General features: G+C 55.1%; 1 protein-coding gene across 13 annotated transcripts; it reads left to right on the top strand.

The window, feature by feature from the left end:
* Window positions 1-7109: 7109 nt before the first annotated feature.
* Window positions 7110-20328, top strand: Dpf1 (double PHD fingers 1). 13 transcript variants are annotated; one of them, XM_048368636.1, is made up of 12 exons: window positions 7110-7237; window positions 13209-13369; window positions 13456-13563; window positions 15001-15128; window positions 15428-15517; window positions 16410-16488; window positions 16687-16818; window positions 17763-17813; window positions 17903-18022; window positions 19403-19515; window positions 20021-20102; window positions 20227-20328. In XM_048368636.1, exons 1-12 carry the CDS (start codon window positions 7206-7208, stop codon window positions 20295-20297), a joined length of 1167 nt encoding a protein of 388 aa, XP_048224593.1. In that variant the 5' UTR covers window positions 7110-7205; the 3' UTR covers window positions 20298-20328. The 13 variants fall into 13 exon arrangements, with proteins under 13 accessions (XP_048224593.1, XP_048224591.1, XP_048224600.1 ...); XM_048368634.1 differs by having other exon boundaries at window positions 7206-7237; window positions 19991-20102; XM_048368638.1 differs by lacking the exon at window positions 7110-7237 and adding an exon at window positions 11778-11806.
* Window positions 20329-21739: the final 1411 nt, after the last annotated feature.

Below are 21739 nucleotides of genomic sequence, written 5' to 3'. Positions count from 1 at the left end.
CGTCTGCGTGCCTGGCCTTGCTCTCCTCCCTGGCTTCTCCAACTCCCCTCCCCCAACACCCCTTCTGCTCCTCTCCATCTCCTTACATCCCAGCCGCCCACAGCTGTCAGATGGACAGGGCTCCTCCCTGGCCAGAGAGCATGAGAACAGGCCCCACTGATCCCTGACCCCGTGGCCCTGGGGACCCACATCCTGTCCCCTCCCCCACGCCCAGGCCCAGGCTTGGATGAGGGCTGCAGAACTGAGTCCAAGTCCACACAAATGGGCAGTGCGAAGGACACAGAGAGGAGGGTCTGAGGCTGAGGTCTAGAGCAAGGCCTGCAGAGTGTCCTTTAGGGTGGTAAAGAAATCCTGGAAGGCTTTCTGAAGGAAGTGGCATTAAGGCAGGGATTTATGTGAAAGGGGTTCCCTATATATCCACAGACTGTGAAATTGGTGTGGGGGGGGGACAGAGGAATGGTTAAAAGAATTGATCTTGAGTCTTTGCCTCCCCCTCTGAAAATTACAAATCATCAGATCAGGATGGACCATGCCCCTGTAGGTGGGTCAAAGGGTTCTTCGCAAGGGCTAACTGTGCAGCTGCGTGGGGAGTGCTGAGGGGTGCTCAGGGGAGGGGCTGGGGCCTCAGAAGGGAACCAGAGGCTGTGTCATGAACTTGAGCACCACATATGGCTTATCCTGGTTGCTCCAGCTGTCTGTGATTGGGAGATGGGGGTATGGCGAGGCTGCAGCCCAAGGTGAGGGTGGGAAAAACGTTCTCCATCTCTGCCAGCTGCCCTGTCAGAATCGGTGCCCATGCAGGGGTCTGAGCCCCGGTTCAGCAGGAAAAATTCAGCCGGGCACCGACAGCTCACACCCCTCTTCCAAGCTACTCAGGAGGCTGAGACCTGAGGATCAGTTTGAAGCCAGCCTGGGCAGGAAAATCTGTGAGACTCTTATCTCCAATAAACTACTTAGAAAAAGCAGGAAGTGGCGCTGTGGCTCACATGGTAGAGTGCTAAGCCTTGAGCAAAAGAAAAGCTAGGTCCTGAGTTCAAGCCCCAAGACGGGGTCGGGGGGGCAGGGGTAAGTGGAGGTGTGGCTAAAGTGGCAGAGCGCCAGCCCTGAGCAATACAGCCAAGCAAAAATGTGAGGCCCTCAGTTCAAGCCCCAATACACGCACACGCACATGCGTGCTCGTGAGGAGTCTCTGTAGGGCTGAGGCTGAGGCCCATGGGTGGCAGGTCACCTTGCGGTCCCCATGCAGAAGTCTCCCCCACTTCTCCACAGGAGAGGGCAGATTGCTCAGCCCGGCCTCTGTCCCCTGAGCCTTGTCCCACACCCCTCTCCCGTGCCCCAGCCCCAGGAAGCCCCACTTCCCTTCACTGAACCAGATTTGGGTGCGTTCCCGTGGCTGTGGGGGCGGTGTGTTCTCGCAATGTGGGTTCAAATCCTAGGTGTGCTGTGATCAGGGCCTCTCGGTTTCCTCCTGGGGAGATGGGGACTTCATGGATGAGGAATCTGAGGCCCAGATTCCTGGTGTTATTTGTCCAAAGTCACAGCCCGGCACCGTGGCGCTGGGCTGCAATCCCAGACGCTGTGACTCTAGAACTCAACTATTTAACTCCTGTGTCACAGCGACCCTAGAAACCACAGCAGCGGTATTTTTAGTGGCGAGAAGTGATGGCCTAACTCATGGGAAGGTGTCGGAGACTGCTCAGACAACCCAACCCAGAGCGCAGCCAGTCAACACCAAAGCTGCCTTGCAAGGGCTGGAAGGCAGCGTGGCCTGGCCACGTGTGCCGCACTGACGACCGCACTTAGGAGGCAGAGCCCTGCGGGAAAACCAGTTTGTAACCAGCCTGGGCTACATGCTGTGATCTGCCAACAACAGAGTGGGAGCCAGGCCCTGGGGGCTCACACCTGTGATCTTAGCTACTCAAGAGGCTGAGAGCTGAGGATCACGGTTCATAGCCAGCCTGAGCAGGAAAATGCATGAGATTTTTTTTTTTTTGCCAGTCCTGGGACTTGGACTCAGGGCCTGAGCACTGTCCCTGGCTTCTTCTTCTTCCTCTTTCTTTCTTTCTTTCTTTCTTTCTTTCTTTCTTTCTTTCTTTCTTTCTTTCTTTCTTTCTTTCTTTCTTTCTTTCTTTCTTTGCTCAAAGCTAGCACTCTACCACTTGAGCCACAGCGCCACTTCTGGCCTTTTCTGTTTATGTGGTACTGAGAATAGAACCCAGGGCTTCATGCATACAAGGCAATGGTAAAGTGTTACCATTAAGCAATATTCCCAGCCCCTGCATGAGATTTTTATCTCCAATAAAGTACCAAAAAAAAAAAAAAAAAAGCCAGAAGTGGAGTTGTGGCTCCAGTGGTAGCAAAAAAAAAGCCAAGGGAAAATGCCCAGGCCCCAGGACAAAAATGAAACAAAGCAAAAAAGTTGGTTTGGAGGCATGGCTCAGTAGAGTGCCAGCCAATGAGCAAAAGTGTCTGGTACTGAGTTAGAATCCTAGTCGAAGACAGTAAGAAGTATATATACATATATATGTGTGTGTGTGTGTGTATATATATAGAGAGAGAGAGAAAGAAGTAATCAAGTCATACACACACACACACACACATACACACACACGAACAGGACTAGGAACCTAGTTGAGTGCTAGGCCCTGAATGCAAGTACTTCAAGGAAAAAACAAAGAACAACAAAGTATTTCTGCCCAGGTTCAGATACCTTAGCTGTGTGATCTTGAGAAAGTTCCTTAACCTCTCTGTGTCTGCGTGTCCACATCTATGAAGAGTAGAGGAGCCCCAAACTCCTAGAACTGTGGGTTCCAGTGCGCAGAGCCTGGACTGGGAGCTGGCATGTAGCAAGAGTTCTTGTCAAACTTCGCGTGGTGGGGAGGGGGTCAGTGGCCAGCGGCCCCTGCCTGCTCCCATGAACGCAGGGACCACAGAATCCATCACATGAGCCCGTGTCCCCTCCCCCTCCCCAGGTCCCCCGGCCTCCCACAGCCTGTGGTCTGCTTCCCCCACAGGGCTATCTCTTACCCCTTCCCACTCCGGAATCCCCTCCCTCCCTCCCCACTCCCAGTTCCTCTTTCCTGCAAGGTTAACATTTTCTTGGTCTGGCACTATGTCATTCTGCAAACAGAATGAGTGTGAGGTGAGCACCCGTGGCTCACGCCTGTCATCCCAGCTACTCAGCACTCTGAGATCTGAGGATCACGGTTCAAAGCCAGCCAAGACAGGAAAGTCCATGAGACTCCTATTTCCAATGAACCAGCAAAAGGCTGGAAGTGACTCAAGCGGTAGAGCCCCAGGCTTGAGTGAACTCAACACCCAGGCTTTGAGTTCAAGCCCCAGGACCTGCACAAATAAAAATTGAGAATCTGTTTTGTTTAGTTCACAGCTTACACACACACAGTCCTCCCGGCTTTCCTGTCACGCATGGCACAGTCTTTGCTTGGCCCCGGGAATAAAAGCAGCTTCTTCCCTTCCTGCTCTTTCTTGCAGGCCCCTCTCTTCCCCTGTGTGGAGGGCTGGGGCCTCCTCATCCTCACCATCATTCAGATGCATCTCAGACAGGTGTGGGGGCCTCACCCAAGAAGGCCCCACACGTGCTGTCCTGTCTCTTGATTCATTCCCCACCTCCTGGGCAAGTCTATTACACCATGCAATGGTGCGTGACTTTACTGCCTGCCTGGCTCCTGGCGGGTCCTGAGTGTGCCTGTGTTTCTAACGTGTGCTCTGTGCACAGTGGGCCTTTGCGGCTGGCAGCGCCCCTGGTGGCTGGGTCTCTGCACAACCGGTTTCCTTTCGGGAGAGAGGCCTCGTCGTCTCCTAGTGGCTGTGTGAGTTGATGTTAAACTGCACCCCAGGGCTGGAAGTACCCTGGGAGAGGGAAAGAAGACACTCTGGAGATGCTACAGAGCACGGGTCCATCTTTCTGTCCAGTCCACACTAGAGGCTCTGCTAAGTGGGATGATAAGGAGTAGAACTGGAGGCCAGGTGCCTGTGGTTCACGCTTGTAAGCCTAGCCACTCCAGAGGATCATAGTTGGAAGCCAACCTGGGGAAACCCCATCTGAAGCAGTAGTTAGGCTCGGCTTGTGGTAGCAGCTACTGTGAGAAGAGTGAATAGGAGGACTGAGGTCTGGCTAGTTGGGGCCAAACAGCAAGACTCTTATCTCAAAAATATCTAGAGTGAAAAGGGCTGGAAGCATGGCTCAAGCAGGAGAATGCCTGCCTAGCAAGTAGGCAAGGCTCTGAGTTCAAAATACTTACAATTACACTTACATTGATGATATGATCAGAGCTCACAATTAGAGATTTTTTTTTAAGTGTGTGTGTGTGCCAGTCCTGGAGCTTGAACTCTGGGACTGGGCACTGTCCTTTTGGCTTTTTCACTCAAGGCTAGCACTCTACCACTTGAGCAGCAGCTCTATTTTTGGCCTTTTGCTGATTAATCAAAGAGTCTCACAGGCTTTTCTTGCCTTGACTGGCTTTGAATCATGATCCTCAGGGAGGAAGAGAGGGAGAGAGGGGAGGGAGGGAGGGAGGGAGGGAGAGAGGGAGAAAGAGAGAGAGAGAGAGAATATTTAGGGATTGTTAAGAGTCCACCCTGGCTAGCCACTGATGGTTCATTCACGCCTGTAATCCTAGCTACTCAGGAGGCTGAACTCTGAGGATTGCAGTTCAAAGCCAGCTGGGGTAGGAAAGTTCTTGAGACTCTTATTTCCAATAAACTATAAAAAGCTAGAAGTAGAGCTGTGGCTCAGGTGGTAGAGCACTGGCCTTGAGCAAAAGACAGTGCCCAGGCCCTGAGTTTCCACCTCAGGGCTGGTACAAAGAAAAACACTTTTTTTAATTAAAAAAAAAAGAACAAAAGAATGCACCCTGAATTCATAAGAATCGGCAGGGCTGAGATTTTCCCTGAACGTTTGAGGGAATCCTGACACAGGAAATCAGCAATTCTCTTGCTCCAAGCTCAGGTCTGAGTTCAAGTCTCAGTTATATTGACAGTGGTGGGCCTTGCTGAGAAGGGAGCAGCCTGAGCTGGCTCCTTGGATCCCTGTGCTGCACACGGTAGCCTGTGTGATTCAGTGGATCAAAGTGGGGCATTGTGGCATCCACAGAATGAGCTGCATCTTCGGGGGGGGGGAGGGAGGGGCTGTTTGTCGTTGTTCACCTCATGGTCTGGGAAAAACTCTTGGGTTACAGGAGCTTTGCTTTAAAAATGTTTATATTTATATTATTTATTTTAGGGTATGAGGTTTGAACTCTGGGCCTTGAGCTTGCTAAGCAAGTGCTCTAACTATTGAGCCATGCCTCCAGCCCCATTTTCTGCAGGTTAGTTTTTAGGAATGGCCTTGCTTCCTGCACATGTGGGGTGTGGTCACCTGTGTTAGGCTTCCCTGTGTGTGTGTATCAGCAGGTCTGTTCTTCATTGAGAAGCTTTCTCTCCATCTTTTCCTGGCTCAGGCTGAACTTGATCACAATCCTAACAATCTATGCCCCCCAAATAACTAGGACTACAGGTGCTTGGTTTATTTCCTTGTTTTTGCTACATTCTTGTTTTGTGTCCCAGGCTGTCCTCAAATCCTTCATCCTCCCGTTTCAGCCTTCCACCTGCTGGGATTATAGGTGTGCATTGCCATACCTGGCTCTACACAGCTTGTGATGAGCAGACCCAGGTGCCATGGTGGTCCTGAGCAGGGCCAAGGCATGTGTAGGGGTGAGGGGGTGGAGGAGAGGATCTCCCCTAGCAGAGGTATAATTTTTGGTTCTGAGGTAGCATGAGCAGCTTCAGCCAGACAAAGACTGAGCCACAGTGCCCTCTGGTGGCCAAATCCCATAGGTTCCAGGGTAAGGAGAAATGATTAGAAGTTGAGACTTTACTTCCTGTCTGTCCCTAAATCTGATTAGGTGAAGATTGGCTGAAGGGATCAGGGACTCAAGAACAGGGACTTTCTTGGTGTCTTAGTAGGCCAGGGTGCAGGTAGATTCACCTACAGGTCAGGTTTCCCCTCCTCCAGGGAGGCCTCAGGCTGGCTTCTTTGAGGAATTGCACAGCCTTTGTACCTTCCCATCCTGGGCCTGAGCCCTCTGAGTTATCACTGTCTGTCATTCCATTGGACTGGGAGCCCAAGGCAGAAACTAGGTCATCTTCCTGGATGGACTGACATCTTTGAGAGGAAAAAACCAAGTGAGAGTGAGAGGCTAGCTTCCCATAATCCTTGCTACTCAGGAGGCTGAGAGTTGAGAATCATGCTTTGAAACCAGCCTGGGCAGGAAAGCCCATGAGACTCTTCACTGCAGTTAAACACCAAAAAGCCAGAAGTGGATCTGTGGCTCAAGTGGTAGAGCTCTATCCTTCAGTGGAAAAGCTGAGAGACGGTGCTTAGGCCCTGAGTTCAAGCCTCAATGTAAGTGTGCACGCACATGCGTGCACACATGATGTCTTGATATATGGCCCAGGAAGAATTTGAAATTTTAATCCACCAGCATAAGCCTTCTTAGTGCTCAGATTACAAGAGTATACCACCCCGCCCAGCTTAGAATGTCAACTTTGTGAGAGTGACAGTTTTGTCTTGGTCATTGCTTATATACCCAGCCCCTAGGAGAGTGTGTGACCCACACCAGGCACTCAATAAATGAACAAAGACTGATTAACCCTTGTGTTTTTAAAAGTCTGGGCTTACACTTTGGAGACACTCAGACAGGCAGATGCAGACCATACACGACCGTCCCCAGGTCATCCACATGCCTAGCGAGCCCTAGAAGCTGGGGACCCCCTTCTTTCCGTGCCCATGGTGCCAGACAGGGAGCAGAAAACCCCAGCTGGGAATGGAGCATCCTCTGGGGTGGGGGGAGGGAGAGATAAGGAAAGATGCTCTAGGGAAGATGCAAGCCCCGCCCCGTATCCCCAGCAACCAATGGCCGCGTGGTCCTTTCGCGCAACTCCCCCCTGGGACTTGTAGTTTCGCGTGGTGACGCCCTCGGGCGCCGCCGTGCACCCCGAGACTCCACGTCCCGAGGTGCGCCGGGAGGCGCGGGGATTGGCTGGGCCCCGCCCCCGGCCCGCCCCGCTCCGCTGGCGCCGCAGCCCCAAGAATGAATGAAATCGTAGCGCGCTGGGCGGCAGAGCGGGCGGCGCAGGCCGGGCTGGGCCCGCGCGCGGCGGCGGCAGCGGCGCCCCGGGCCGGAGGCGGCCCAGCCGAGCGGGCCATGGCTACCGCCATTCAGAACCCGCTCAAGTCGTGAGTGTTCCCGCCGTCCCCGCCCCTCCCGGGGACCCCCCCTCCCCGTCCTCCTGCGGGAGCCCTTCCCTGCCCTACCTGGGCCGGACCCGCGGACCGTAGTTGACTGGCGGGGGGTCCCCGGTGCGCACCCCCCCCCGGTCCCCAGGGAGGGAGGGAGGGGCTCGCCGGCCCCCCCTCCGCTTGCCACCCCGGGGTGAGGGACGGGCCCCTCCCGGGCCGCGGGGGCGTCTCTTCTTTGTCGCTGTCAGTGAAGGAATGTGGGCGCAGGCTGTGTGGGGTGGGTGGGGGGGCGGACAGCGTTTCCCCACCCGGAGTGGGGGCAGCGGCTCCCCGCCCTCTCTTCCCCGGTGACTTGGGGGTGCGAGCGCCAGCGCCGAAGTCTGGACCTCGGTCCTCCTGGGTGTCCATCACCCTCGTTACCCCTCATCAAGGCGCCTTTCTCTCTTCGCCCTTCTTTTCCTCTGGGGGACCCCCCCCCAGTCCGTGACCCCCACAGGATAGGAGCGAAGACAGGAGGGGTATCCCCTGTTGAATCCCCGGTGCCTCCCCCCTCTTTCCTGTCTGGTCTCCAGGACCTGGACGCCCGCCCGCCTCCCCACGCGCGGGTCCACTCTCCCCCTCCTCTCGCAGGCGTCTAAGGGGAGCCCCTCTTATCCCCTGGGGCCTCAGGCGGGAGTGTGGGGAGCGCCCTCCGGTCTCCGGGGGTTCCCTCCCTTCCTACCCAGCCACGATTCGGCTTCCTCTCCGACCCAGTAGCTCAGATGCTTGGGTGCACGGAGACCCTCCCTCCCGTCCCTCCCCTGGTCCCCGCCACTCCCGCTACCCCCTCCTCTCTCCTCCCCTTCATCTCCATCTCCCTTCTTCACGGCCTCCTCGGGATCCGGGACTCCCGGGTCCCCGTGCCTCCCACCCCCTCTCCCAGGCGGTGACAGCGGGCTCGGGGCTCCGAGTGACAGGCGCCCGGCTTCTCCCGCCCTCTCTCCGCAGGCGTGCGCGGTCCTCCCCTCCCCCTCCTCCCAGGCGCCTGCAGAGGAGGGGGGCGCGCGCCCGCGGAGCTGCACAAAGGGGCCCGCACGACCTCCCCCCTTGCCCCCCACCCCGTGCTATCACAACCCTGACCTTGGGCATCTAAGTGCTGTGTGTATGTGGGAGGAGAGTAACAGAGTAGAGGGAGGGCGTCCCCCACCCACCCATCTAGGAAAAGGGCTGGGTCTGCACCAAAGGCCCCTCACCCCCCAGTCTGGAATGTGGGTGGGAGTGGGAGAGCGGGGTGGGGGGAGGATTGTAGGCACCAGTGACAGAGGGCAAGGAGCCAGTGTCTGGCACGCAGGTCAGTGTGTGTGTGGTCTCTGAGGACATCCCTTCTGCTTCTGTGTCTCCCTAAGTCACACACATGGATAGAGTTCTTGCTTCTGGGGGACACCTTCAAGATGGGGGTAGTGGGGGCCTGTGCTCCTTGGTGGAGCTGCAGAAATTTCATCCGTGTGATCCTGCTCAGACCCCTGAGAGGTATGGTGTGTCCACTGCAGAGATCTGGCCCCAAAGGCGGCGGGGGGGGGGGGGGGGTCGGGCATAGGAAGGCCACTGACTCTTCTTGCATCTATGGGGTCTGCAAGGGTGACGGTGGAGACTCAAGTGTCCCTGAAGAATGCCAATCACAGTTACTCTGGGGGTTGAGATCTGAGGAACATGGTTCAAAGCCAGCTCCCCGCACGAAAGTCCACGAGACTCTCAGTTCATCACTCAAAAGCTAGAAGTAGAGCTGTGGCTCAAGTGGTGGAGTGCCAGCCTTGAGTGAAGAAACTTAGGGTCAGCACCAGGTTCTGAGTTCAAGCCTCAGTTTTGGTATGTGTGTGAACACACGCAGACACACACACACATGCACATACACAAAGCTGGAGTCAAATCGCTAGGGAGTGGGAGCTTAGAGCAGAAACCTTCTGCTTGAACCATTATTTCTTCAGATCTGAGTCTCTGTGTTACTGTCTGTGCATTGGGGAGAATAAGTTCTTATTACCTTGTGGAGCGTTGAGAGGCAGTCTTTGTAAAACCCTTTAGAGACTGACCCTGAGCAAAAGTATAACTATATAAAATTTTTTTTATCATGGCCTGCTCACTGTCCCGGAGCTTTATTTGCTCAAGGTTAGTGCTCTACCACTGAGCCACAGTGCCATTTCCAGTTTTCTGGTGGTTCATTGGAGAAAAGAGTCTCAGGGACTTGCTCACTCAGGCTAGCTTTGAACCATGAGCCTCAGATCTCAGCCTCCTGAGTAGCTAGGATTATAGGCATGAGCCACATTTGCCCAGCTTCACAAGTATAAATATTGATTAATCAATACTGAGTTCTTCTAGGGGACAGCACACATGGCATAGGGTTTGGGGGCAGGCATACTGTGGGACTGTCTAGACAGGGGAGAGGATTGTAATGGAAGGTCAAGTTCATAGGTTCATAGGTCAAGGTCACAGTGTGTGAAGGTGATAGCCAGAGAAAGGCAGGGAGAGCTCTCTCAGGTTGGTAGCCCTGGCTACTGATTATTGGAATTGTCATTGTGCTCCTTTCAGAGGTTGAGCAGGGGTGAGTTGGAGGGTTTGAGGCAGAGATATGGGGAGAAAGTGCAAGAGGGTGTGTTGAAGATCTGGAGAGTGGTGGAGGTGATTGGAGGATGGCAAAAGCACAATTGGGGATGAATTGTTCCATCTGGAGGCAGAGCTTACTGTGGTTAAGGTGGGCTGGCCTTAACAGGGGCCTAGAGACCAGAAAGCAGAGGGGTACCAGAGAGCCTCAATTCCCTTGTCACTGTGGTCTGGAAAGGAATTGAACACCCAAGTTAGGAAGGGAGAGGGACAGATCAAGGCTTGAGATGGCTTATATGTGCATTAGGTGTGGGAGTGTTGTGGATGGAGTGGGTTTGTGCCTGTGTGCATGTGTGTGTGAAGTGAAACAATAAACGTGGGGTGTCTCAAGTGGGTCTCAAAAGGATCAGCATGCCTGTAACCATCTACCGGAGCTCCCCCTGGTGGACAAGGGAGTTCATTTCAACACTCCAATCAGAATGCCACTTCAGGAGAGTGAGGCTGAGTCCCTGTGACTCAGTAGGTCAGCTTGTTCTCTGGGGATCCTTTAGGATAGAGTCTGTGGGTGATGAGGTGAGTCTTCCATCTTTCATGGAGGACTGTGGGCTTGGGCTTGATTCTTACCCCAGTCCCACCTTTAAAGATCACCAAGGACAGAGCGCCTGTAAGGGTGTTTCTCAGTGCCTCTGATTTTTCATCTGGAAATGGTGTAATGGTTTCACCCTGCGGAGAACATTTGATGGCTTCTCAGTATTCATACCACAAACAATTACTGACCATTTACTGTATGCATGCATTATTCTTTTTTTGGGGGGGTGGGGGTGAAGCAGGCCTAGGGCTTGAATTCAGAGCCTGGGTGCTGCCCCTGAACTCCCCCCTTCAAGTCTTGATCTCTGCCACTTTAGCCACAGCACCACTTTTGGCTTTTTGATGGCTAATTCAAGATAGCAGTCTCTTATCCCGCCAGTAATCCCAGCTACTTGGAGGCTGAGACCTGAGGATCACAGTTTGAAGCCAGCTCAGGTAGGGAAAGCCTATGAGACTATTATCTCCAATTAACCACTAAAGAGCCATAAGTAGTAGTGTGGTTCAAATGATTAAGCACCAGTCTTCTTTTTTTCTTCTGGGCCTGGGTTCTGTCCCTGTGCCTCTCATACTCAAGGCTAGTGGTCTACTAACTTGAGCCACAGCGCCACTTTTTCTGTTTATTTGGTACTGAGGAATCAAACCCAGGGCTACCTGCATGCTAGGCAAGCACTCTACCACTAAGCTGCCACATCCCCAGCCTGAGTACATGTCTTGAGCAATAAAAAGCTCAAGGACAGCGCCCAGGCCCTAAGCTCAAGCCAAAACAAAAATAAGTCCCACCGAGTTTTATCAATCAACTATTACCTGGTTAGAGATAGAACTTAGGGCCTCTGGAATACTTGCTTTATCATTGACCTGCACCCCTAGCCCGTTCCAGACCAATGAGACATCTTTTTGTTGTTGTTTTTGAGGGGTTTGGGGGAGGGAAGGATGGAGCCGGTGAGCCAGGCTCCACACCCCTCCCTCCTTGGTGAGAAATGTGGGTAGGCACCTACCTGTAAAATGTCTTGAGTCTCTTGGTATTTGCGTGTGTAGCGGCGAGCTGGGGTGCAGGTGTGGGAGCGTGTGTAATCTGCCACGTGCGGGTTGTGTGCCAGGCCGGGCGTGCATGCGTTGCGTGCACGTGGGACAGGGATGCACGCGTGAGTGACAGCGTGCTCCCATTCCCCCTCCCCCCTGCCAGAGGTGCGTGGGCCTCCGCCTGGGACTACCACTCCCGTCATGACCTGGGCGCCCCGCCCCGCCGCTCTGATTGGCTGACACCGGCGTGCTCCCGCCCCCCGGGAATGAATGGATGGGCGGCCTCAGCGCCCGCCCGACCGCTGGGAGGACCGACCCGGCGGGGACCTGCTGGGGGCAGGACCCGGGGAGCAAGATGGCCACGGTCATCCCGGGCCCCCTGAGGTGGTGCGGGCCGGCGCGGGGCGGGGCGGGGGAGGGCGCGCAGCCGGGTCTGCACGGGCCGAGCGTGTGTGTGTGTGTGTGTGTGTGTGTGTGTGTGTGTGTGTAGGCTGGGGGTGGGGCTGGGGTGTCAGGGGGGCTGTCACCGTGTGCGGGGCGCGAGTGTGCGGGACCGGGGGTGGGGGGGGTCTCTCGCTGGAAGGGTGTCCGATGCGCTGCTCCTGGAGGGGTGGAGAGGATCTGAATTCCTTTTTGGGGGAGGCGGGGGTCATGGTCCCACCCCACCCCCCTCCGGTGACCCCTGGGTTTGGGAGAGGTGAAACGACCTGAGGATGCCAAGGCATCCAGTGGAGTCTACACTACCTTTGTCTGGGGGTGTAGAATGTTTGTGTGTGTGTGTGTGTGTGTGTGTGTGTGTGTGTGACTTATTTGCTCATGTGGCGCTGTATATGATTTCTTTTATTGTACGCTACAAATCTTTGGGTATTTGGGGCCCACATGTCCGGTGGGAACTGTGCCGTCGGTGTTTGGCTTGGATTCTTCCTTTGGAGAGGCATGTGTTTCTGGTGCAAAGATTTGTGTGAATCTGGGTGGATCTGAATTTTCCTGTTGTATAGGTGTGAATCTGTGTGTTTCGACATGTATTTTAGGTACTGGTTTGTACATATTTTTGTCTCTTTGTGAAGGTGTGTGTGTGCTTGTGCGGATCTGTGTGATTTCTTTGTATTGTGTGGCTGGAGCTTGTTCATGGGGTTGGTTTGTGTCATCTCTTTGGGTCCGTGTAAGTGCTTATGTGAGTAATTTTCTACAGTCTGTCTTCTGACAATTGTGTGAGTGTGTCTTTGCATATGTGTGGTGGGACCTACTTTCATGTTGTGGGTCTTTGTAAGTGACGTGTTTATGTTGTGTGTCTTTGGGTATGTAAGGTACATTTGTGCATAGATATTTGTGTGATCTCTTTCTGTAGCATGTAGCTTGGGATTTTCTTTTTCCTGGAGACATTTGTGTGTGCATAGGTGTGAGACTTGTCTGTTTCTCCTTTGTGAGCGTTGGGGTAAGTTTCTCTTTGTGTGTGAATTGCGTGTGACCATGTGCGATTTGTTTGTGTTGTGTGTTTGGATACGTGCCGTGTGGATGAGTCTCCGGTGTGTTTTTGTCCCTGTCTGTATTGTGTTTGTCCACTTCTTAGCTGGAGGCCTCTTCAGTCCCAGATTGGGGTCCCCTCCCCCTCCCCGGGGTCCAGGAGGGAACCACTGGGTTGGGAAGAGGTGAATTTGGAAGGCGGGTGTGTGTGTGTGTGGGGGGGGGTCTGGCCATCCATTTCCAAGGGGCCAGGGATGGGGTGCCGGACCCCAGGGCCACCCTCGCTGACAGGCGCCTGCCCGCCGCTCGCCCGCCCCTGTAGCCTAGGCGAGGACTTCTACCGCGAGGCCATCGAGCACTGCCGCAGCTACAACGCGCGCCTGTGCGCCGAGCGCAGCCTGCGCCTGCCCTTCCTGGACTCGCAGACCGGCGTGGCTCAGAACAACTGTTACATCTGGATGGAGAAGACCCACCGCGGGCCTGGTACCGGGCGCCAGGAGGGCGGGGCGGGGCGGGGCGGGGCGGGGCCGGGCCTCCGGGGCGGCCCGCTCACCCTCGGCTCTCTCTAGGTTTGGCCCCAGGACAGATCTATACCTATCCTGCCCGCTGTTGGCGAAAGAAGCGGAGACTTAACATCCTGGAGGACCCCAGACTCAGGCCCTGCGAGTACAAGATCGGTGGGTGGAGCTAATGCGTGCACATCTTCATCTTAAGTGTCCCATGGCCTGTGCTCTGGGTGTATTTCAGAGCTCCTACAGCTTTCTTTTCTTTTCTTTTTTGGCCAGTCCTGGGGCTTGAACCACAGCTCCACTTCCGGCGTTTTGTGTATGTGGTGCTGAGGAATCGAACCCAGTGCTTCATGCATGCTAGGCAAGCACTCTACTACTAAGCCACATTCCCAGCCCGCTCCTACAGCTTTCTTTGAGTCACAGAGCTTCAGCTGTGTCTCCTCTGCGGGCCCAGGTGTCCTGAGCACATTGTGGTACTTGCCAGGCATCTCTAGGTGTATGAAGTCTCTGACTATGTTCCCTCTCCAGTGAGCTGGGGGTGCCTTTGTATCTGCCTGCACTTCTTTTTGTGGGTACTCTGATTATTTACCTCCTCACATGTATTTAGATATTGAAAGTGTCTGGTTGTAACTCATCCTGTCTGAAGAGAAATCGGTCAGCCTGTGGCTCTTGGTGTTTCCCAGTGTATTTTTTCTTGTGTGCATCTGGTTGGTCCATCATAGTATCCAGCTGTTCTGGGGGCATGGCTGGGTACCTCCCCACAGCTGGCTGTCTCTTCCCGGGGGAATCTGGACACGTTGGAGTGTGTGGGAAAGTCTTGCCATTCATGTGTCTATTTGGTGTATTTCTATGTGCTGGGTCAGCGTGAGTGGACTTAGTGCTTCTTGCATGTGTCCAGCAAAGTTGGAGACACTGGCTGCTTGTCTTCCCTGCCCATGATGGAGGGTCTGTGCTGATTCTGGCTGTCTCTTCCTATGTGTGCTTTGCCTGTCTCCACTTACTGTCTCAGTCTCTCCTGTTGACAGTTTGTGTGTCTGATTGGTACTTTCTGGGGATGTGTGTAAGTATATGTATGTGTCCCAGCGTTTGTAGGGCCTGGCTGTGCCTTCCTTGTGCAGGTCTCTGTATCTGTGGGCCTAGTGGTCTCCCTCAGAGTGTCTTTCAGGGTATCCCAGTCTGGGTAAACCTCTCTTGTGTTTCCAGGTATGGCCACGAGTCTGGTTGGCTCTCTTCTGTGTAGTGTCTCTGAGGTCTGGCATGTATCTTCCTTTGAGTGTCTATCTTGCATGTTCCTTGTGGATGTCCGCATGTCCGGTTCAAATATCCATATCTAGTGCTGCTTGGGTCTGGCTGGGCCCCCTCATGTGGCTCTAGGGTTTATGAGGGTCTAGGTGTGTCTTGGGTTTGGGTTATGGCTCCTCCTGAGTGTGTCCCAGTGGTGGTGAGAGAGTGGCTGTGTCTCTCCAGGATCTGGGCATCCTTCCAGGGTATGTGATGGGATCCTTGCTTCAGTTGCTGATTGTGTGGGCAGTATGGGAAGATCTCACAAAGGTGTAGGTCCCCATCTTTGACCTGCATCCCCCTATCCCAATAATTTATCCCCAGATTGTGAGGCACCTCTGAAGAAAGAGGGTGGCCTCCCAGAAGGGCCAGTCCTTGAGGCTTTGCTGTGTGCTGAGACTGGGGAGAAGAAGGTGGAGCTGAAGGAGGAGGAGACTATTATGGACTGTCAGGTAGGACCTACCCCCCTTCTGCTTCTCCCCCCCACCCCCCCTCCGCAGCCTCTAACCCAGCTGCAAATCCTCCTCTCACCCCTACCAGCTGCTACCTGCGGCCACTCCACATCCCTCTGGCCCCTAAAGCCTTCCTGGTTCCTTAGGGCCTTCAGGTATCCCGAGTCTCCCCCTTCCCAGACCTCCTCTCTTTGGAAGACCCCCCCCACCACCACAACTTGCCTTCCCCTCCCCAACATGTACCATATCAGTGCTCCCATCTTCTTGACCCCCTCAATCTTCCTTCTCCTGGGGCCCAGAAACAGCAGCTGCTGGAGTTCCCACATGATCTTGAGGTGGAAGACCTGGAGGATGACATTCCTAGGAGGAAGAACCGGGCCAAAGGAAAGGTATCCCCAAAGGCACTCACCCCCTCCCAAAGCCACTCACCCCTCCTCTCAGAGACTGGCATGGGTCAGAGGTCTGGCCATATTTCATTCCCAGAGCAGCCTGAATTTTCTTTCTCACAGCTGGTGCTCTACCATGTGAGCCACACTTCCAGTTAATTGGAGATGGAGTCTTTATAGACTTTTCTGCCTGTGCTCGCTTTGAACAACAATCCTCAAATCTCAGCCTCTTGACTAGGAATTATAGGTGTGAGCCACTCACTTCCAGCAATTGGAACTAGCTTATGGTGGCTATACTCAGAGGTTCAAGACTCCATAGCTAGCAAGAACAAGTTGCTTGGAGGAGAGAAACTATTATTATTATTTTATATTACTATAAGATTTTCTATACTAGGGCTTGGACCCTCAGCTTGCTAAGCTGAGCTATACCATTAGCTAAGCTATATCATTAACCCCCCCATCAAATATTTGTGTTATTTTTCTTTTCCAATTTTAAAAATTGTCATTATAAAGGTGATGTACACAGGGGTTACAGTTACATAGACAGGTAATAAGTACCTTTCTTTTTGGACATTGTTACCCCTTCCCTCTCTTCCAGTTTTTCCCTCCTCCTGTCCCCATTGTGTGTGTGTGTGTGTGTGTGTGTGAGAGAGAGAGAGAGAGAGAGAGAGAGAGTGTGTTTAACTTGAAGTCCAAATGATGAAGCCCAGTGTGGCAGTGCACATCTGTAATCCCAGCACTTTCAGGAGACTGAGACAGGAGGGCCTCAGGTTGCATGGCATCTTGGGTTTGTATAGTGATACTCTTACTCAAGAAAGAAAAAAAAAATTCAAGTTCTGATGATGACAACTTGGTTTTCTGGGTCTCTCACTTATGCCCTCTCCTCTGTCTGCAGGCATATGGCATCGGGGGTCTCCGGAAACGCCAGGACACTGCTTCCTTGGAGGACCGAGACAAGCCGTATGTCTGTGATAGTGAGTCCTTCTGCAGAGGGGGAAAGAGGGAGAGAGAGTGGGGCCCGCGACCTCTCCCCTGGTGGCCCTCCCTTCTGTCCCGGCCTTGGGTGGGTGTGTATGTCTAGGTCTTGGGCAGTGGGGGTGGTGTGATCCCAGAGGCCAGGGTGGAGGCCGCCGCCGAGGAGGCTGACAGCTGCATGCTCGCTCGCCCTCCAGTCTGTGGGAAGCGGTATAAGAACCGGCCAGGGCTCAGCTACCACTACACCCACACCCACCTGGCTGAGGAGGAGGGGGAGGAGCACGCCGAGCGCCACGCCCTGCCCTTCCACCGGAAAAACAACCACAAACGTGAGCCGAGGGCCAGGTTGGGGAGGCGAGGGGCCCAGGGATGGCGGAGGGCCCCCCCCCCCCCAAGAAGCCTGGTGGCGCGGCTGTGGAGGGGGTGGGGGCACATTAGACATTCCTGGAAAATCTCCAGCTCAGAGGTTCCCTCCCCCACCGACCATAGGGATGCTGGCTCCTGGGTTGTCATGGCAACCAACCATCTCCTCTCTCTCTCTCTCTCTCTCTCTCTCTCTCTCTCTCTCTCTCTCTCTCCCTCTCTCTCTCTCTTCCCTTGCTCTTGGCCCGGGCGTAATATTTCTGGGTCTGATTTATTGTTTCAATTAGAGCTTGGGGAGAGGGTGATAGATGACTCCCTTCCCTCCCCGAGCCTCCCTTTCTCCCTTTTCTGCTATGCTTTTGGCTAAGGGGCTAAAGGGTAGGGTTGGTGGCCCAGGAGCCCTTGGCACCCATCCGTGCTCATCCCACACACCGTGCCAGCTGAGTGGCGGGGGAGGGGAGCTGACTCCCACCCGGCTCTTGGAGGCCCAGGGCAGCGTGTTCAGACCAAGCCCACCGCACATCCGGGCACTTCCGTGTGCTGAGCTGCTCTCCATACCAGGTCTTAGAATTTTACCTGGGCGGGGCTTAGCTAGGGGTGCTGCCTGGCAGACGGGATGAGATGGGAGGCAGAAGCTACGCTTCCTAAGCCTGTACTGACTGTGGAAGTTTTTGCATAACGAAAGAGAACATAATCAGTCTCCCTTAATGTTGGGGGTCCTCATGAGAATTATTTAATGCCTCATTCCCCAACTCCTTTTTTTGTTACTGATCACACAGGTCAGCAGGGTAGCTACACTTTCCACCTTCCCCTGGTGCCTGGACTAATGGCCCAGCCCTGGGGCCAAGGCTGGGGGGCAGGTGGAGCCTTGCCTCTGGTGAGAGCCCCTCTCTCTGTCCCCTACCCCCAGAGTTTTACAAAGAATTGGCCTGGGTCCCTGAGGCACAAAGGAAGCACACAGGTAGGGACGCCTCTCTCCACTCTTACTTCAGCAGCCCTTGACTGGGTGGTCCTCCCACCCCATGCCCACCCCTGCCTGCTGTCTTTCAGCCAAGAAGGCACCTGATGGCACGGTCATCCCTAATGGCTACTGTGACTTCTGCCTGGGTGGCTCCAAAAAGACGGGGTGTCCCGAGGACCTCATCTCTTGTGCAGACTGTGGCCGATCAGGTGACACCCCCATCAGAGGTGGAGAGGAGGTCCAGGAGTCCAGGCCTGGAGGATGTGGGAAGCTGTGTCTGGGGGAACCAAGGCCACCGTGGCTCGGCTGCTGAGGACTGTAGGAACCCTAGTGGGCTCTGGGGATGGTGGGACGTGGCTCATCGTGGCATGGACAGTAGTGAGAAGATTGCAGAGGGACTTTGGGTAGGAGACTGAGATCTGGGAGTGATGGATTGCTACTGCCTGGGTCCTGTGGCTAACAGGACATATTTGCCGCATGGAAGGCTGTTTCCCACGGTGGTTGCTCCAGTGTGGTAAGAAATGTGTGACGGTTCTAGTATCCTGGATTGAGAAGTCTGCTTCTATTTTTTTTTTTTTTTGACCAGTCCTGGGGCTTGGACTCAGGGCCTGAGCACTGTCCCTGGCTTCTTCTTGCTCAAGGCTAGCACTCTGCCACTTGAGCCACAGCGCCACTTCTGGCCATTTTCTGTATATGTGGTGCTGGGGAATCGAACCCAGGGCCTCATGTATACGAGGCAAGCACTCTTGCCACTAGGCCATATCCCCAGCCCGAGAAGTCTGCTTCTTGTGCAGCTTGATATCATGGAATCTTAGTTGTTATGGCACTCAGGCAGTGGCTGTGGGGTTGGCTCCCACGGGGGATGGCTGTAGGTATCAGGTCTGTGGGCAGGAGCTGTGGGTGTCAAGTACTGTGGTGGTGTTGGGGAGTGCTAGGCTTCGTGGATGATGGCTGTGTCAGATGCTGGGCAGTGGCTATGGGTGTGGGTGTGAGGTCCTGTGGGTGACTATGAGGGCAGGCACCGTGGACACTGACTGTGGATGGCAGGAACTGTAATGGCTGGGGGCATCAGGTACCATGGCTGTGGCTACAAGTTTCTGCACCTGGGTACTGAGGTGCCTGACAGACTGGCATTATGAATATAGTTAGGAACAGTTTAGTTGCTGGGGCATCGTGTGGAATCAAGGTGTGGAGACACTGTTGTGGAAGGTGGTTGCCATGGCTTTGTGGCCGGCAGAGGGAGGTTGCCACGTGACTGTGGTTAACAGGCGCGTTTGGCCATATTCTGCGGTGGGTAATGGAATGTGGCTGCCTCAGCCCAGTGGTTAACGGACTGTGGTTGCCCTGGTGTTGTGGGTGGTAGGATGTGGTTGCCACAGCACTGTGGGTAATGGAATGTGGTTGCCATAGCATTCTGGGGAGCAAAGTGTGGTTGCCATGGTGGCTGGTGAGGAGACTGGTGGCCAAGGTATAGCTGCCTGCTGGCTGGGCATCTTGTGCAGGGGTGGGGCCGCTTCTTTCCTAGGGGTCAAGTAGCCACCAGAGGCAGGATAACCCCCCTGACCCCATCCCTGCCTCTTGGCCCCCAGGACATCCCTCGTGTTTACAGTTCACGGTGAACATGACAGCTGCCGTGCGGACCTACCGCTGGCAGTGTATCGAGTGCAAGTCCTGCAGCTTGTGTGGCACCTCGGAGAATGACGTGAGTGCCCGCCCTGCCTTCCCCGGACATCCTCAGCCTCCCTCCCTGCCAGCCCCACAAGGAGCCCCCTTGCCTCCCGGGGGGGCAGTCAGCAGCAAGGCACCGTGCCTATTCACGGAGTCTGGCAGTACTTTGCTCCTCCCCCTGACGCTGCCCCCCAAATCTATGGATTGCTACCTGCTCGCAGTTCCACTGCATAGAAGACAGGAGCTCAAAGAGGGAGAATGGGCTGTCTAAGGAAGTGGTAGAGCTGGTATTTGAACCCACATCCACGACTCCAGAGCTAGTACTAGGCCCTTTGTGTCACCTAGCCTTCCAGTTACAGAACCAGAGTTGCACATGGCACAGTGACAGGGATGTCTGCTGATAAGGCAGTCCATGGTGCAGAGCTTGTCAGAGTGCCCCCCCCAGCACCCTTGGGACCAGGCCCCTTCCCCAGCCCCCCACCCCGGTTTCTGGTGCCCCATGCCCCCAGGGTGCCAGCTGGGCAGGTCTCACCCCCCAGGACCAGCTGCTGTTCTGTGACGACTGTGATCGGGGTTACCACATGTACTGCCTGAGTCCCCCCATGGCGGAGCCCCCAGAAGGTGAGGGGTGAGGTGGACTTGATGTGGGGGGTTGTGGGGCATTGGGAAGTTGGCTTCCTGGTGGCAGAGGCTATGCGCTGTGGGTGGCCCTGGGCCTGATTCCATGCTCTGGCCACCCGCTCAGGGAGTTGGAGTTGCCACCTCTGTCTGCGGCACTTGAAAGAAAAGGCCTCTGCCTACATCACCCTCACCTAGGCCTGGCTCTGCTTCTCCTGGACCTGGACCTGGACCTCTGGGTGGTGCTTGCCCTCTGCCAATCACAGCTCCTCTTCTCCACCCTCATCCCAGCAGCAGGAGGAAGATGAGGCCTAGAGAGGGCCAGGCTGCCATCCCCTCTGCAGGTGGAATGTTAGCCCTGCAGGCCGGGGCCCAGCACTGCCCCCCCCCCCTGTCCTCTTGCCTTCCCTCCCTTCCCCATCCCTTGGCAAATGGGCACCAGGGGCTTCCGCTCCCCTCAAAGCCATACCCCGCCTCTAGGCGGGCACAGGGGGGTAGTGGATGCCAACCCGGGGCATGGACAGAGCCTTTTTCTAAAGAAAAAGACAAAAAGTTAAAAAAAAAAAGAAATTAATATATACAAAGAGTCCTTTAAGGCCTGGCCGGGTGGAGGTGGAGGGGGTATGGCTGAGCATCTGCTGGGCACCTGCCTTGCCAGCTTCTTGCCTGGCATTCCCCACCCCCACCCTGATTCTGGAGTTGCAGCTGTCCCACCTCGGTCTGAGGTGGACACCCTTCTCCTCTCGCGTCCAGCGGGCAGTGTCCACCCCTCACCCCCTTCCTGGTGCCCATATGGATACTGCATGATGTGAACCATGGTTCTGAACTCTTCCTGCCCCTCCCCAACAGCCCTACCCTGTGCCCACCAGGTGCTGGCCAGGCGGGCAGTGGGTGGCCAGGGAGGCTGGAGGGGCCCCCGCCAGCCAGCGCCCGCCCGCTGGGGTTAGAAGCACAGACTCTACAATGGACTCCGTATTTTCCTCCTTCCCAGCCCTTTCCCCACCCGGCCAGGCTGGGCTGCCCCCCGACCCCCCTTGCTGGCCATTTTGGAGGCTGTGAGGGGGTGTGGTTGTTTCTTGTGGTTGTGTGTGTTTGTTGTTCGGTTTAAAAAAAAAAAAGGAAGTTGAGACTACAGTGGGGGAGGGGGAGGTGCTGGGGGAATCTCTCCCCAGTTCAGCAGCACCACCCCCCCACTTTGTAACCAAGTCTCCTTTATTGCCTGCCTCTGCTGTGAATTAACTTGTTCTGTGTATTAAACTGGGCCTGACCCCTCTGCCTATGATTGCTTCCTCCTCCTGCAGTCTGATTTGGGGTGTAACCAAGAAAGGGAGCCAGGGCATCGTTGGAGTAGTGACTGGGCACTGGTGGACCACCGCCTCCTCCAGGGCCTGGTGCACGCCTCCCTCTGGCTTTGTCCCAGCTCCTCTGGACTAGCAGGAAAGAGGGGGATGGGGTGGAGGGGGCTCCCGCCCAGCCAGCTGTGGTTGCCCTGGCAACGGACTGCTGCAGCTGCAGCAGGGAAGCATGGGGAGTTGGGAGGGAAGACTGGGGGAAGGGAGGGATGGAGAAAGGGATGTGGTGGCCTCTTCCTTGCTGGGGTGGGGAGCCGGGTGTTTGGAGGTGGCACCTGGGGCTTCAAA

This window comes from Perognathus longimembris, chromosome 20, assembly GCF_023159225.1.
Source record: "Perognathus longimembris pacificus isolate PPM17 chromosome 20, ASM2315922v1, whole genome shotgun sequence".
NCBI classification, from domain to species: domain Eukaryota; kingdom Metazoa; phylum Chordata; class Mammalia; order Rodentia; family Heteromyidae; genus Perognathus; species Perognathus longimembris.
This window is presented reverse-complemented; position numbering and strand designations above follow the sequence as displayed.

Excerpts from the sequence above, each read along its gene's own strand:
- Dpf1 (XM_048368634.1), top strand. The coding sequence starts at position 7,206 with ATGGCTACCGCCATTCAGAACCCGCTCAAGTC. Across the intron at positions 15,518-16,409 it reads AGAACCGGGCCAAAGGAAAG|GCATATGGCATCGGGGGTCT; the intron begins GTATCCCCAAAG and ends CTCTGTCTGCAG. Across the intron at positions 16,819-17,762 it reads CCGGAAAAACAACCACAAAC|AGTTTTACAAAGAATTGGCC; the intron begins GTGAGCCGAGGG and ends CCCTACCCCCAG.